Genomic DNA, 15,008 nt, shown 5'->3' with positions numbered 1-15,008 from the left:
GAGTCTCTCTCCTCCACCTAATCCTTTCATGGCGAGGGGAAACGGATTCATCACACTTTTTGCGCACAGTGCACATTGTTTGCATTTTCAGACAATCTGCTCATTTCAAAAAAATTCCCGAGATGAGGCTGCTTCCTCCTTCGCTGACTATGAAAACGTTCCTGTCTTGTGAAAATTAAAACTTCCTCCCTGGCTTTAATTGCTTTTGCTAACACATATCATTCTCACTTCTCATTTGCCAACACTTCTCATTCTCTCTCTCTCTCATTACTCTCACATGATCCCCCTAGGGACAGAGAATATTTGCACTCTTTACTACTGAACATCCAGTAATGTTGAGATCTAGGAACAAAAGTTTACTGTTTCCAGTCCTTGCAAGTAAAAATTAAAACTGTCAACAAACTGCCTAAAATGTAAACGTATGTATATGTCCTTCCTATTGGTGGATTATAATGTTGGTGTGGCATTGTGGCATTGTGAATGAAACTGGCCTTGGTTGCTTCAAACTGCCTAAATAAAATAATATATATTTTTAAAGAGTTAGAGTTGTTTTTTGTTTCCAACATTTGAAAAAAGTGACACCTACTCTGACAAAATGATTGACAGCACAAAATGAAAACAAAATAGTTTAGGTAACTTCCCTAATCCTCAACAGACTGGATCCTCTATATTCTAAGGATATTGAAGCCCTTGCTGCACAAAATGAAACCAAATTGCGTTACTGTTTAATAGATAGCAGTTAACTCAAGTCCTTGGTTGTCAAAATTATGTTATTATTATTATATTATATTATTAGAGACTGGATCCTCAATTCTTTGTATCTTCAGGTTAGCATTTCTCTCTTCAAAATTGATATAAAGTGTTATGGAACAGGGCTTTTCAATTGTTATCAGATTTAAATCCCTCTCAGGTATGAACAGATTTATTGTGCTGAAACAGTGCAGGGTGGGAAGGCTGCGAGCTTCAGACGGGGCAGCCAGCTGCAGACAGAGGAAGGGCGGAGGGGGGGGCGGCCTAAAATATCCTGGAAACAACGGCGAAGAGCGTGACGCTGGCAGAGTGTGAGCAGAGAGACGCTGCAGCACTGGAAACTAAAACAAAGAGCTACCAAGAGAGTCAACTGTCGAGAAACCATGAACCTGCTCTCTTATGGTCATTCCATATTTTTGACAACTGCAACTTCGAAATTGCAATTACTCCTTGTAAGGAAAGGAACTTCAGAAAAACTCTTAAACAAGGCAGTCTAGTGCTGTGCCTTTAACTGAAGTTGCATGCAAGGGAAAATATTTATTAATTTCCTCTAAACTGAGCAAATCCTCAGCATATGCATCCCGTTTTCGCCCCTAACCTACATTTACTCCAAAAATTTAAATTGCTGAAAAGGAAATTATGCAGAAAATTCTACGTCCAACATGTAATACATGTTGAAATCACAATATTTGTTGAAAAAAACAAACAAACTAGAAGGCACTTGAGGAGCACAAAGTCCGCCAACGCTGAACAATTCTAACAACTTTACTGTTACACCCAAAGACATCATCACTTAGATTTTAAGTTAAATTGATTTACTGACTCTGCAAATATACCTTTAGTATTTGGGATCAACTCTCTATCTCAGTTAGTTTCATAATTACGGCTTAAAAACAATAATTGTCTAATGACGTAAATTCCAGATCTGCATCCCCATAAGAATCTAGTCAATAGTACCGTGACCCATGGCCTTTCTGTCCACCACATTTCATGGAAATCCTTTTATACATTTTTGAGATATTCTGCTGACAGACAGACAAACAAGCGAACAAGGATGAGACCATAAACTCCTTGTTGGAGGTAACAAAAATGATTTTTTCTTGATACCATCTTTTTAAAGAAGAATTTGAAAATGTAAATGACAGTTATCAGGGCATAAAACCAAAGATCTGTTGATCTTTACAAATCAAGACTCAATAGTCTAACAATGACATAGCCGTCAGTGCTGAAAAAAAAAAATGTTTAAATCAAAAATCGTATCGAATCGTGACTTTAAAATTGAAAGTCAAATCGAATCGTGGATTTGGAGAATTGTGACGCCCCTAGTAATCAAAGAGTTCTGTTCCAAAACACTATGCATCAATCTTGAAAAAGGAAAATCATTACATTAAGGTTATGATTTAATAATTCCAAAATTAGGGGATCCAGTCTGTAAAGGTGGTATCATTTTGTCATAAAGGACTTTTCAGGTTACCTACAATCCTTTAGAAAGTACCATCATTTGTTTAATCTTGTGTGATCAATCCTCAACATAAACTGTCTCATTTAGCAATGAAACTGCTCAAAAACAAACCACAGACACAGCAGAGGTGAATGAACTGGTGATCTACCTGTAGCAGCTTGTTTAGACACTGAGCTCTGCAGGCCGACAGCCTCTGCCACCACAGTGACGGTGTACAGCGTCCCGGGCCGCAGGCTGGGGAGCGTGGCGGAGGTCACGGTGTTTTCTAAGGTGACGTTCCTCACCAGAACCCCCTCCTGGTCCCGCAGCAGAACCCTGAACAGCTCTGTCCTGCCTGGCCCGGCCTGCCAGGAGACACCGAGGCTGCCGGAGGAGGAAGACGCCACCTGGAGGCCGCTGACGGAGGAGGGAGCTAAGGGGAGAAAGAGAAATTCAAGGTGGGTTCTGGATTTAAAGGAATACACCAAGTTTTGGGGCGACTGGCTGTTGGTCAACTTATCCAGTAAGAGATGAGAACAGAGACACTAAAATCATCCATGTGTCCCCAGTAGATCGTCTGCACTGGAGCTCCATGCTAACACTTTAGCATCCACTATGTTGAGGGATTGTAGGCGACTATCATTAAAAACTCACTTTCTCACTCACTCTTGTAGCGGCTCTTCAGTTAAATGGTAAGTCATTTTAAATTATATGTGGCTAAGTCTGGCAGTTTTGTGGAGGAGATTGGTAAAATGTATACAAAACGCACAAAAATAACATCCTGTTTGGAACTAGCAGGGACTACTTTCCCTGTAATTATCCATTTCTTAGTATAAGAGACTATGTACAGCTAAAAATCACAGTACAGTAGATGAATATGTGGCTGCGCACCTGAAATAACTCCAAAAATAAACCTTCTACTTCAGCTATATTGAGTTAATATTTTATTTTTAAGATTTAGGAATCTACAGGCCATATAATAAAAACCAATATAATATTTTTTTTAGTACTTAAAAGGTCAGTCTTCTTACTTTGAGATAACGCTGGTCACCTATCAGTCACCTATTGGCAAGTATTTTAAGTTGATGTTTTTCATCTTCAGGTAGCTCCTAGACAAGCTTGTAGATTAAAAGAATCTTCTACTAAGCATTTTAGTCTAATATGCACATTGATTTATGTTAAAATAAAACTTTTTTAATAGTATGATTGGCTTTTGAAACTAACAAAAGCTGTAAATTGAGAACTGGTGTTTACAAGGCGAACTGAAGGTAAACCCAGTTACAGGTGTATTAATATACTAAATGTCATTTAAAGCATCACTCTCTGGAAAAAACAAGCTACACCTAAACACAGTATGTAAAACAGTAAATAACACAGGTTTTTTTTTTTTTTTTTTTTTTTTTAAAGTTCTCAACAAAAGTAAACTAATATTAGATGAAATGAGGAGAAGATGCTGAGCAGTGTGTCAAGACATCCTGTGTGGTCTGTAAACAGCAGCCATGTGAGTGTTGGCTTCCTTTAGTTGGTTAGATTTACTGGTTAGGGACAGTGATTTACCAGCTGGTTGACTGGACTGGTGCAGCATGAATGGTAAGCAAGTAGCTCAGCATCATAAACTAACACCAGATACACAAGATACAGTGGCATCAGGTCTTGTGTGTACATCAAAAGTGCCTCAGTGTAATATTTAGAGTCTTAAAACACTCACCAGGAAGTGTTTTGGGAAGCTCTGTAGTGTGTTACTAGTTTTAAGAAGCTTGTATTTGTCTTTTGTGTCTTTTTTTGGGGAGGTTTTTGTTTTTTTATTTTATTTTTTATGTTTTCTTTTACATTACTTTTTTTTTTTTTTTTACATTTCTCTTGTACAGCACCTTGTAACATTGGTTTTGAAACTCACTATATACATAAAGTTCACTTACTTATTCACTAATTACTATAAAAAAAACAGAAATGTGTTACTTGATTAATTGGCTGCTCAGTTGCCATAATTTTTTTCCCCGACTCCCCTTCCTTTTACCAGTGTGTGAAACAACCTATAAGGGACCTATTCCAATTAAGTGGGGTCAGGGAACTCAAGAGGTGTGTGAACACACATGTGAACACGATGTTCCCACGTAGACGCCTGTACTTTAAACAATGCGGTGCATGTTATTGTTTCTGTGTATGTGACATGTATCACGTTGCATCCTGTGTCCATGCAGACAAACATGATTCACCTGGAAACATGTATTCAGTGAAGTGGAAGATATTAATAGGCGAACCGTGACGTGTCTAAGAAGGTAATATACTGTATTAGTGTGTGTGAACCATTAGGTAGTGTTAAAGGATAAGGCTGGTGTTTTTTAATGCATTGCTTACCGTCAACAAATCCTATGAAAATAACAAAATCAACAATGCGTTTGCTCTACTCCCGTTACTTTCTGACTTCCCACGTACCGTTTTTAGCCGTCAACCCGGAAGTCATTGGCTCCAATTGTAAGCTAAAAACCTTTAAATACAGCTCACAAAGACATAGTTTACATTTTAAAAATCACTAACTGTTACCATGAAAAGTCAGGCTGTTGTAGTTATTACCAAATCAAATTAAAATGGGAACAAATTCTTCATTACGCCGGGGACTATTTTCGGTGCTACGGAACTACTTTCCTGAGATCGCAAAGTGTTTACAGCCGGCTTATTAAGTTGTTTGAGGAAAAAGTCGTCCGGCCCGGTGCATGGTGAAGATGAAATATGCTGCAGAGCAGCAGCATGGCTCTGTGACGGGTTTTTAATCGTTTTTTTAATACAATGGAGTTCTATAAGGATAAGGACAGAACTGTTCAGGCGAGGTCAGAAGAACCGAAGGGCTTGACAATGGGACCTTACCACCATCCAAAATAAACCAAACATAGCTTGAAATCTTACAAGTCTAAAAAATAAGATCCTGAAGAGGAGATGTAGACCAGAGGTGCGTTTATACCAAGCAGTTCAATCAAACTCTGAAGCTTCTTTCATTTGGTTCATTTAGTCAGGTGAGAATGATGCCATTCGATCTCTGGTGGCACCAAATAATGACACCGAGCTGCCTGGAAATGCAAGTTTCAGTCCTCTAACAAGAGAACTGTGGTGCGGTTTGTTAGGAGTGAGAACGTAATCCAACTGACTACAGGAAACAACCCCAAAACCCAAGGGTTTATGGGTATAAGGAGACGGATGTTGACATCTGTTAGCCAGCGGTTCCTCATGCTTGGAAAGCCAAGCAGAACAAAATGAAGTCTGGGCTGATGCTCATATTCAGCTGTTTCTTCATGTGGGATGAACACCAGAGAAGAAGAGACAGACAAGTCCATCATGCTGAGCTAACGTTACAGGGACCGAAATTAGATTTGTTTTGACCTCCACCACCACCATTATCTCTAACCTGGCAGGATGACAGGTGACCAAAACTGTCCAACAAAAGAGCTACTTGTGAGTCATGTGACTTTTGCTTACAAGCCCTGGTTCACTTGTAATCGGTCAGTGTGAACCTAAATGAACCAAATACAAAAAGTAAACTTTTCCACTCTGGTTTGGACAAGAGAAAACAAACTCTGGGTGGGAAGAAAGAGGGATTTTTTTTTAATCCTTCCGACAACTGGGACATGGATGATGCAAGAGATTGAATATTGAGAAAGTCTCCTAGAGTTTTGTGCACTGACTGCACCTCTTCAGACAGCCTCACCTGTAGCTGCGGTGGTCTGGACCGGCGGAGCGCTCTTGTTCCCAGCCGTCGCCACCAGGCTGAGGGTGTAGAGGGACCCGGGGGTGAGGGAGGTGAAGCCGGACCGGGGGGCCGCGCTGCCCATGACCCGGGTGCTGCGGCTGGAGCCGGTGCTGTTGTCCTCCAGGGTGAGCTCATACCAGTCCACGTGGCCGGGGGAGCGGGGCCACGAGACCCGCAGGCCCGACGTCCCGCTCTGGACCGGAGACTGGTTCCGATACTGAGCCTGGGCCTGGTCCAGCTGGACGTCCAGCCGGGCCGGGCCGACCGGGTCTGACAGAGGAGAGAAGGTGGAGGGGGCGGGGTTGAGTTCACCTGGAGCTCTGGACTCGTGTTTGGATCTGAAACTGACTGCAGCACTGGACCTGCACTGCAAAAAATCTCCATCTTAAAAAGTCTTATAGTCTGTTATTGAGTCCTAAAACTGTAATTTTCTCAAAACAAGTGCAAAAATCTGCCAGTGGGGCTAGATCATTTAATTTCTTTTAATTTAATTTAGTTTCCAATACAAATCAACTTGTTGATGCAGTTTGTCTGGACTTATGAAGAGTTTGGTTTCAATATGAGAGAAAACTGTGACACCGACTCTGACAAACTGATTTGTTGGCATGAAAGTAAAACTCACTTTGGATTACTATCTTACGACCTTTGCTTACAAAATAGCAATATTTAAGATGATGCAATTAGCTGCATTTTTATAAATATTAGATGAGATTCATTTTATGTTCTACTGTCCGGTATATGTTGATCGAAGAAATGTGTTGTATAGCAAAATTAATTCTGTCTTTATGAATTTCTTTTGACTAGATGATTATGAAAAAAGGGCAGCTTCCATATTGCCCACTTCATTTGTAAAGCACAGGAAAGAAGTCAGGATATTTTGTTTGTGTGATATTTGATTTTGCTGAATCTTTTGTTTTTCTGATGCTATACACTCATGTAACTACATGGAAGTGTCATGTAAGTCCATGTTGGCTGGGCAGCATGTGTGTATGACACTTTAATAAACAAATCAAATAAAAAAAATCAAATTAAACAATGAACATCAGGTAACATTTTCCTCAAAAATGGATCCGTATCATCGTGGAATGAAACCCTTCATATGGGCTAATATTTTTAAGATTTTAAGATGCTTATACTGGGTCTGGACCTGATCCTGCTGGAGGTTTCTAATGCTGGCTGGGTGTGAGAACAGGAAGTGTTTAGGTTCTTCAGTTCATCTGGACTGGTGAGGGACTCTTCACCTTTAGCACTGATCCATTTTGAAGAACCTCCTTCCATCTTTTACTCAGCGACCTCGTCTGCACCTTGGCTGGATTATATAAATCTCAATTCAACATTTTTTTGATGTTACACAACGGCAGCGTAAGTGCATGGCAGGTCTGTGTGTGTGTGTGTGTGTGTGTGTGTGTGTGTGTGTGTGTGTATCCTGTCTTTGTGCTCCAGCTGAAGGCCAGTGGCAGCAGCGATGGACGAGGTTGATAAGATTGTTTTGGTAGCTTAAAGAATGTGGCGTTTTTGCTGGGAGACCTGCATGAGTCTCCAACAAGTGTGAGCCTGGACAGGAAACAGCAGGAGAAAAAAAAGACAAAATGGAGAGGAGCGGCGCAGGACGGACACACACACACACACACACACACACACACACACACACACACAGCTCAATCCTGAACTATAGCCCTTTCTTAATAATGGCTTCCTCCCCAAGGAGCCTTCGTTGCTTCCTAAGGAATCTCGTTGGCAGATCAGTGAAACCCCAAGGACAATGTCCGACACTAAAGCCACGAATCCACCCAGGACCCTGGAGAAAACCACTAGAAGGTAGAAGAGTTCTGTTCCATAATGAGACGCCAAAAATGTGACATCTACTCTACTAAACTGATTACAGGCATGAAATTAAAAGTCACTACTTATTAGTCATCTGAAAACCACAAAGTATATATTTGAATTAAAACCCTTCAAATACAATAAAATAATTATCTGCCTGTAATCAAAGTATTTGCAAGAAAAGCTGTGATTACAGAGTTTTGTATTCCTCATTTTATCTTATTTTTACTATAATTGTCAAGTGGGTTTTATTCTTCATCTTATTTTAAATTAATTATGGCATTCTATCCCTGTATTTTCATGTGAAGATGCATTCTATGTATTCTATTCTCATCTTTATCTTATTTTCACTATTATTATCAAGTTTTATGTGAAGCACTTGGTGCATGTAATTTCTTTGTTGTAAAGCACTTTGAGCTGCATTTCTTGTATGAAAGGTGCTATACAAATAAAGTTTATTATTACTATTATTATTATTATTATTATTACAGTGAACTGGCAATGATTGTGATCAACGCATCTCTCTTCTTCACCCTCATCTCTTTTCTTCACCCTCAGTATCAAACCTTCACCCTGCTCTCAAGGTAAAAAAAACCCAAAAAAAACATCTTGGACTGTGAATGCAGATTTCTCAGTCTAATCTATCTGTCCTGCAAAAACAAACGTTGTGAAGGCCTCCTGTATCCGCTGCTGCAGAGAAACAATGCGAGGCGGGAAGCGGCTCTGGGGAGAGGAGGAGACGAGTCTGGAAACAAACACTTAAGATTAGATGCACGCCATTGTTACCGCGCTCTCACTTTACAGCCTCAGATGATCTGAGCGGCACTCGGTGTCCCGGGCCGGGCCGCTCTGACGGACCGGCGGCCAAAAAGCTTTTCTGGCGAGACGCTTGCTGGCAGCGCTCCGAGGTTGTGGCCTTGACAATGTACAAAGGATGTACAGAGAGGCGCTTAACGAAAAGGAGGAGGCAGGATGGGAAGTTAACTTTCTGTCCCCCTCGGTCGCAGTGGCTGGTGAATCACAAAAATCATTAGCCACTTTCACTGTTTTACCATCTAGATTTTTTTGAAAACTCAGCAGCAGCTCTGAATAATAGAGAGACTTTCACCAACAAATTCACCAAAACAGCTGAAATTCACCAGTGTTTGGTTGGTGTCTGGTCTTCATTTTCCACCTTGGTAGGAGGACTTGAGTTGTGTTGGCACAATATGGGTTGGCCCTTATCATGCCACATGAACTTTGACATTTTAAACAAGAACATACTGTGCCAAATTAATTGAAACCAAGGGTGGAAGTACCTAATTAAATTTACTCATGTTACTGTAATTGAGTAGCTTTTTGGTGTATTTCTACTTATTTGAGTATTTTTTAAAGTCAGCAATTTTACTTTTGTGCGTTTTTTTTTTTTTTTTTTGCCATTTTCCCTTTATAGTTCAAAGCAGAGAGAGACAGGAAAGACTGGGGGGATGAAATGCAACAAAGGTCCTGGGCCGGATTCAAACCCCCAACGTTGCGGTTACATGGTACACACCTCAGACCACTGAGCCACCTGGCTTTTTTTTAAACCACATCCAGTACAGGGTATAAATTATTTTGTGTCTCTCCATCAGCAACAGAAACTGGACCAACGTAAACAGACAATCTGTGGATCCATTCACAGTGAGAAGAGGAATCTGACTTTACTTTGTTTCTGCACTTTATTTAGTCATTTCTAATGTTTCCCATTAAAAGAATCCAGTCTGAACTCTGTCCTCTCTCCTTTTAGAATCACATGGAAAAGATCACAGCTGACAACGTTCTCTGTTCTAAAAAGGAACTCAGGATCTTTTACTCTGAGGACATTTTAAATGACACAGTTTTACTTTAATTGAAGTAGATTTTTACACCAATACTTTTACTTCTACTTAAGTAAAATATCAGCAAAGTAACAATACCTCTACTTCAGTAGGACATTCTAGTACTCTTTCCACCACTGATAATTACTAATTTATGTATGGCCTCTGTCTAATGGAACACATAAAGGCATTGTATATATTATTTTAGATATATAGAAGTTATATAGTTATGAGTTATATATGGAAGTTTTGAGAATTATGAAAGAAAATGCCAGGTCTGCCTGCCACATCAGGTGAAGAATATGAAACTTGACTGTTTACACTTTGTTAACTGAAATTTTGGCCTTGGTCAAAACCAGAATGGTTTTTAATGTGGAATTTAATCTCTACAACATCCATTTTATAAGCATTAATACTTTCACATTTTGAGTCTCAGTCTTACAGCAGATCAGAGCTACTCACAAACCTGCAGCCTGTGCCACATAATGTAGACTAACTAGATTTGGGTAATTCATTTATATATTTATGAATGAGAGAAGCAAGCAATTACACTAACTTGGCCTAACCTGCCTTAATAGTTGTTTCATTTCATTTCATTTTTAGGTTTAGCAGTATTTCCATCCTTGCCCTTTTAAAGTTTTGCTGCAGATAAAATTAGACCAGTTTGTAAGAAAAATCCCGTATCCAGCACTGCACGTGCAAATCTGTACAGAGAATATAGTTTACTGAGGGAGAAAAATAATGTTATGAGTAATAATTATTCTAATATTTTTATAGCATAGATTTTAGACGGTCTAAGCCAGGATTAAGTTTCATCAGAACAAAGTATTCCTCGTGCAGGCTGCTCCTACCTGTGCGCACCGACATGTTGGCCCTCTCTCCATCCCTCTTGGATATCACCGCTAAATGCAGCAGCGTCCCAGGAGCCAGATCCCTGATCTCACAGACGAACACGTTACTGAACTCTCCATATGGGTCACAGTCGGTGACTTCAGCCCGGGTGTCCTCATTAACCGCCGTAAAGTTACAGGACTGGCCAGTTGTGGTTAATGTGACAACAACAGAATCAGAGTTGGTGTTGATGTCTGTGAAGTTGACGCAGCACCTGGCAGCCTCTGTGGTCTGGATCTGAAAGGCACGAAGAAGAAGAAGAAGAAGAAGAAGAAGAAGAAGAAGAAGAAGAAGAAGAAGAAGAAGAAGAAGGTAAGCAACGACAATCTATGGAGTAAAAACTACCTTTTCAAAATGAGCTACAGTATAACTCACCCCGTGTAAGCTCCACAAAAAACCAAGTATCAAATAGCTTGTTGCGCATGTGAGCATTGCGGTCGTTGATTTAAATCCGTCCGATCAATTAACAACAAAGATATAGAGGATATTCCAAGGTTAGCTGTCATAACTAGCATCTAAAATTAAGGAAATGTGTCAGCGCTTCTCGAATGAGCCACATGGGACGCGCGCTGCAGCTTGGCACGTCGTGCGTAAAGTTGTCGCCAACGCGTCCAGTGTCCGTACACATCTACATGCTTCTGCCCACCACCCACAGCATCACCGGCGTCAAGTTCAGCTGATGAACTCGAGTTAAAAAGAAATTGCACTGGTGCAGCACATCAGTTGCAACAGACTAAGAGTTGTCGGGAAATTCCTTATCAAACATCCACCTTCAGATCTGAGAATTTTTTTTTTTTTTTTACTGGAAATCTCTTCCGAAACGGCCTCATCAGATGTCAACATATATCAAACAGTCCACACGCTTTTCTCTAAGGGATCCATCTATCTTAAACTTTCACTAAACTGTGGAACAGAAGCAGGCGGTCTCTCTCCAGCCCGACACCCCACCCTTCTTTCCTTCCTGCCGGCCCTGGACTTTCTCTGAGGACCTTTAGCATCAAACTAACCACAATCAATTAGGCAGCATCAACTATTGTTATGTTTGAATAAGAGTTATGAATTTCCCATCAGGAAATAGCCTCAGATCCAGGGCCAAAAACAACGCTCTAATAATAGCACAGATAAGTTAACGTTTGCAGCAAAAAATCTAATCAAAGAGGAACATCACTCTATTTGATAACTCACATATTATCCTTATGGTCGAGATTAATATGAGAACATGAAGAACTCTCTCCTAAAGCCAGAAGGCAGAGAGCTCAAACCTCTAATGTCACCAGAAGGTAAGATCTTGTTCACCAGGTTTTCTAAAGCACATTTGAGTTTTTGACTAAATTAAAGTACATTTACATTTTAGGCATTTCACTGACACTCTTGTCAAGAGTGACTGACAACGATATTGATAGTTGTGGGGATCAAACCTGTGACCTTTTGACTGTGGGATGTTTTCTCTCCAGCTACTACACCGCCCTGCCGCCTGAACACAACCTTAACCCTGATCTGATATCATTATTATCACACACACATACGAACACACACCGTTTCCTCTAGTGAAGCCTCATACCTCCATTTTCCCTCTGGGTAATGCTGTTTAAATTTCATTTTTTGATCGCTCCATCAGTCCTGTTTTCTGTGTTAGAAGTAAGATGATAAGCAAGATTGCTGTAAACTATTTGTGTGTTTAGAAGCAAAAAAGGGTAAAATTCTTCAATTACCTTTGGTCATTTCAGTCAGAATCACTAATTGCAGCATAGATCCTGTTATTATCGGCTAATATCTTATGCAGAATGACAGCAAACTTTATGCAGACTTGTTTTTAAATTGACTGACAACAGTGACTACATAACATATACACAGAAAGCAGCATGTTCCACTGCTGCGATTTTGCACAGCCTCGTGATGCTGTACTTTTTCATGTTTCATTCATAGATTTCTATTTAACACATTCTAGTGTTGAATTTGTTAGTTGTGTTATGTTTAAATACCCCCGTTTTGCTATATTCTTATTTATATTCTATTTTTCTTGGTGGTTCCCCTCTGGGATCATTAAAGTTTTGTCTTATCTTTATCTCATCTTTTGTGCTGGAAAAAGAAAAGTCCCATTTTCACACACTTTCACATACTGTGATTAATGACTGAATAGATCAATCGCCTTTTCCCCTTTAGGCTACAAGTGACAATAATATTTTCCTTCTGTTGCGGACTGCAGTAAACTTGCTCCCATTGTATTTGTGCTGCTGCCATGTAACATTCCCACAGGTCGTCCAGTGCTGAGACTGGAGGGATGTGAGGACTAGCTGGGGGGAAAAAAAGTTACAAAGAGACTTCCGCACACTGTCTCTTACTTGAAATAAAAAATGTACTGAGAAGAAACATACAGCACTTCAGTCTTGTGACCTTCCTCAGTTACAGTATGTGTCTTTGTTAGTTTGTTTGTTTTTTTGTTTCTTTGCACATTTTGTCTTCTACACCAGTGATTCTCAACCTTTTTCATATCAAGGACCCCTAATTTAGTCCACATTAGAGCCACAGAGGATGACATATTTTGTCTTGGACCCAAATCTGAGAATATTTTTATTGTTAGATATGATTTTGTCCAGAATCCCATGACTATCTGTATTGTAGGTAGAGAGATAACAGTGAAACTAAAATAGTCATTCTTCTACATTCTCTAATTGTGTTAAGTTCTTGTAACTGAACTAATGGTGAATTTAACAGTTCATCAATTTGCTGGGGACCCCCTGGAACTCCCTCAAGGACCCCTGGTGGTCCCCAGACCCCACATTGAGAACCACTGTTCTACACTCCTGTATACAACAGGAGGATTTACTTTTTTAAGCTCCTGGCTGAAAACAACAACTGAAAGCAACTCACAACTCATGAAAACCCCAAAGGACATGGTAACTAGGAATAACCCTAACTAGATTAAGGTGTTTACATGACCCATCTGTCTATCACAGTAGTCTCATCACTGTATTAAGATTAGACTCAATGTATATCAATAATAGCAGCACCTTTAAAGAGGAAATAAGTACAATTTTGACTCCCCTGTAGCACATAATAACTATATATATCTGCCATGGGTCGATAGAGCAACTATCTACTAACTAACTACTTTGGAAGCAACTCCCCTGCCAAGCAAAAACTCCCACTGGAATTTAAATGCAAATTGTTTAACATGGTCATATACTGTATTAGCTCTTCACTAGACATTTTCACTAGATCTCTGCTGTAATTTGCTATCTTACTCCTCTCTAGTGTGAAAATGTGACTTTATTGTCTATGTCAATTACAGGCCACCGTAGCTCAAGGGGATGAAGTGGGTGGAGGGTGGAGGTTGTGTAAGAGATGGGACATAAATCTGAAGTTACTTACTGGTTCAGTGGTGGTTAATTCTGTAGTCGTAGTCGGAGGTGTGGTTGTTGTGGGAGGAGCCGTGGTTGTTGTTGTTGTTGTTGTTGTGGGAGGAGCCGTGGTTGTTGTTGTTGTTGTGGGAGGGGCCGTGGTTGTTGTTGTTGTTGTTGTTGTGGGAGGAGCCGTGGTTGTTGTTGCTGTTGTTGTTGTGGGAGGAGCCGTGGTTGTTGTTGTTGCTGTTGTGGGAGGAGCCGTGGTTGTTGTTGCTGTTGTTGTTGTGGGAGGAGCCGTGGTTGTTGTTGTTGCTGTTGCTGTTGTGGGAGGAGCCGTGGTTGTTGTTGCTGTTGCTGTTGCTGTTGTGGGAGGAGCCATGGTTGTTGTTGCTGTTGTTGTTGTGGGAGGAGCCGTGGTTGTTGTTGCTGTTGTGGGGGGAGCCGTGGTTGTTGTTGTTGTGGTAGCTGCAAGAGTTGTTGTTCTGGGTGTGGTGGTTGGAGTGGCAGTGGGCGTGGTTTTGGTGGTAGCCGGCATTGTTTTGGTGGTGGTGGGTGTGGCTGTGGGTGTGGCTTTGCTGGTAGCGGGTGTGGCGGTGGTAGTGGGTGTGGTTGTTGGAATGGTAGTGGGTGTGGTATTGGTGGTGGCTGGTATTGTTTCGGCATTGGTGGGTATGGTTGTAGGGGTGGTAGTGGGTGTGGCTGTAATAGTGGGTGTGGCTGTGGAAGTGGGTGTGGTTTTTGGAATGGTGGGTGGGACTGTTGGAGTTGTGGCGCTGGGTCTTGGTGAAGCCGTGGTCGAGGCTGCTGTAGACATTGTTGGAGCGCTGGGAGTTGCGGTACCTAATGAGGCTGCTGGTGAGATTGTAGAGGGGATTGTGGGTAAGGTCAAGCCAGTTGTAGGTGCGTTTTTGGAAGTCATAGGTGGGGCTCGAGGGGTCGATGGTGGGCCTGTCTTCATGGTTGAGTTAGGTGTTCCTTTTTCTGTCGAAGGCACATGATCGATTGTTGAAGGATCTGTAGTTGTGGGCTGCACTGTGGTGGATGTGGGCGGAGCATGAGTGTCTCTGCACAGTATCAGATTGTTAGTAGTAGAATTGATGGTATGCATGGTGGCCGAGTTTGACTTCATGTCGGAAACATCAGATAAACTAACAGTAGCAGTGACTTTAGCGTCAGAAGAC

General features: G+C 41.0%; 1 protein-coding gene across 1 annotated transcript in view; it reads right to left on the bottom strand.

Annotated features, from left to right (window-relative positions):
• The window catches only part of LOC139644779 (receptor-type tyrosine-protein phosphatase beta-like), a 31,821-nt gene that overhangs the window by 12,894 nt on the left and 3,919 nt on the right, over positions 1 to 15,008 (bottom strand). The window contains exons 2-7 of the mRNA XM_071520261.1: positions 14,189 to 14,779; positions 14,141 to 14,145; positions 14,003 to 14,059; positions 10,444 to 10,720; positions 5,892 to 6,203; positions 2,361 to 2,624 (exon numbers count right to left, since the gene is read on the bottom strand). Of these exons, the coding sequence (XP_071376362.1) occupies positions 2,361 to 2,624; positions 5,892 to 6,203; positions 10,444 to 10,720; positions 14,003 to 14,059; positions 14,141 to 14,145; positions 14,189 to 14,779 (1,506 nt within the window). The remainder of the gene's footprint in view (positions 1 to 2,360; positions 2,625 to 5,891; positions 6,204 to 10,443; positions 10,721 to 14,002; positions 14,060 to 14,140; positions 14,146 to 14,188; positions 14,780 to 15,008) is intronic.

Source organism: Centroberyx affinis, unplaced genomic scaffold (assembly GCF_046629955.1).
Source record: "Centroberyx affinis isolate AG114_WGS23_722 - 3 ecotype Tasmania unplaced genomic scaffold, CSIRO-AGI_Caff_v1 ptg000783l_1, whole genome shotgun sequence".
NCBI lineage: Eukaryota > Metazoa > Chordata > Actinopteri > Beryciformes > Berycidae > Centroberyx > Centroberyx affinis.
Note: the sequence above shows the minus strand (reverse complement) of the source record. Positions and strands in the feature narration are given on the sequence as shown.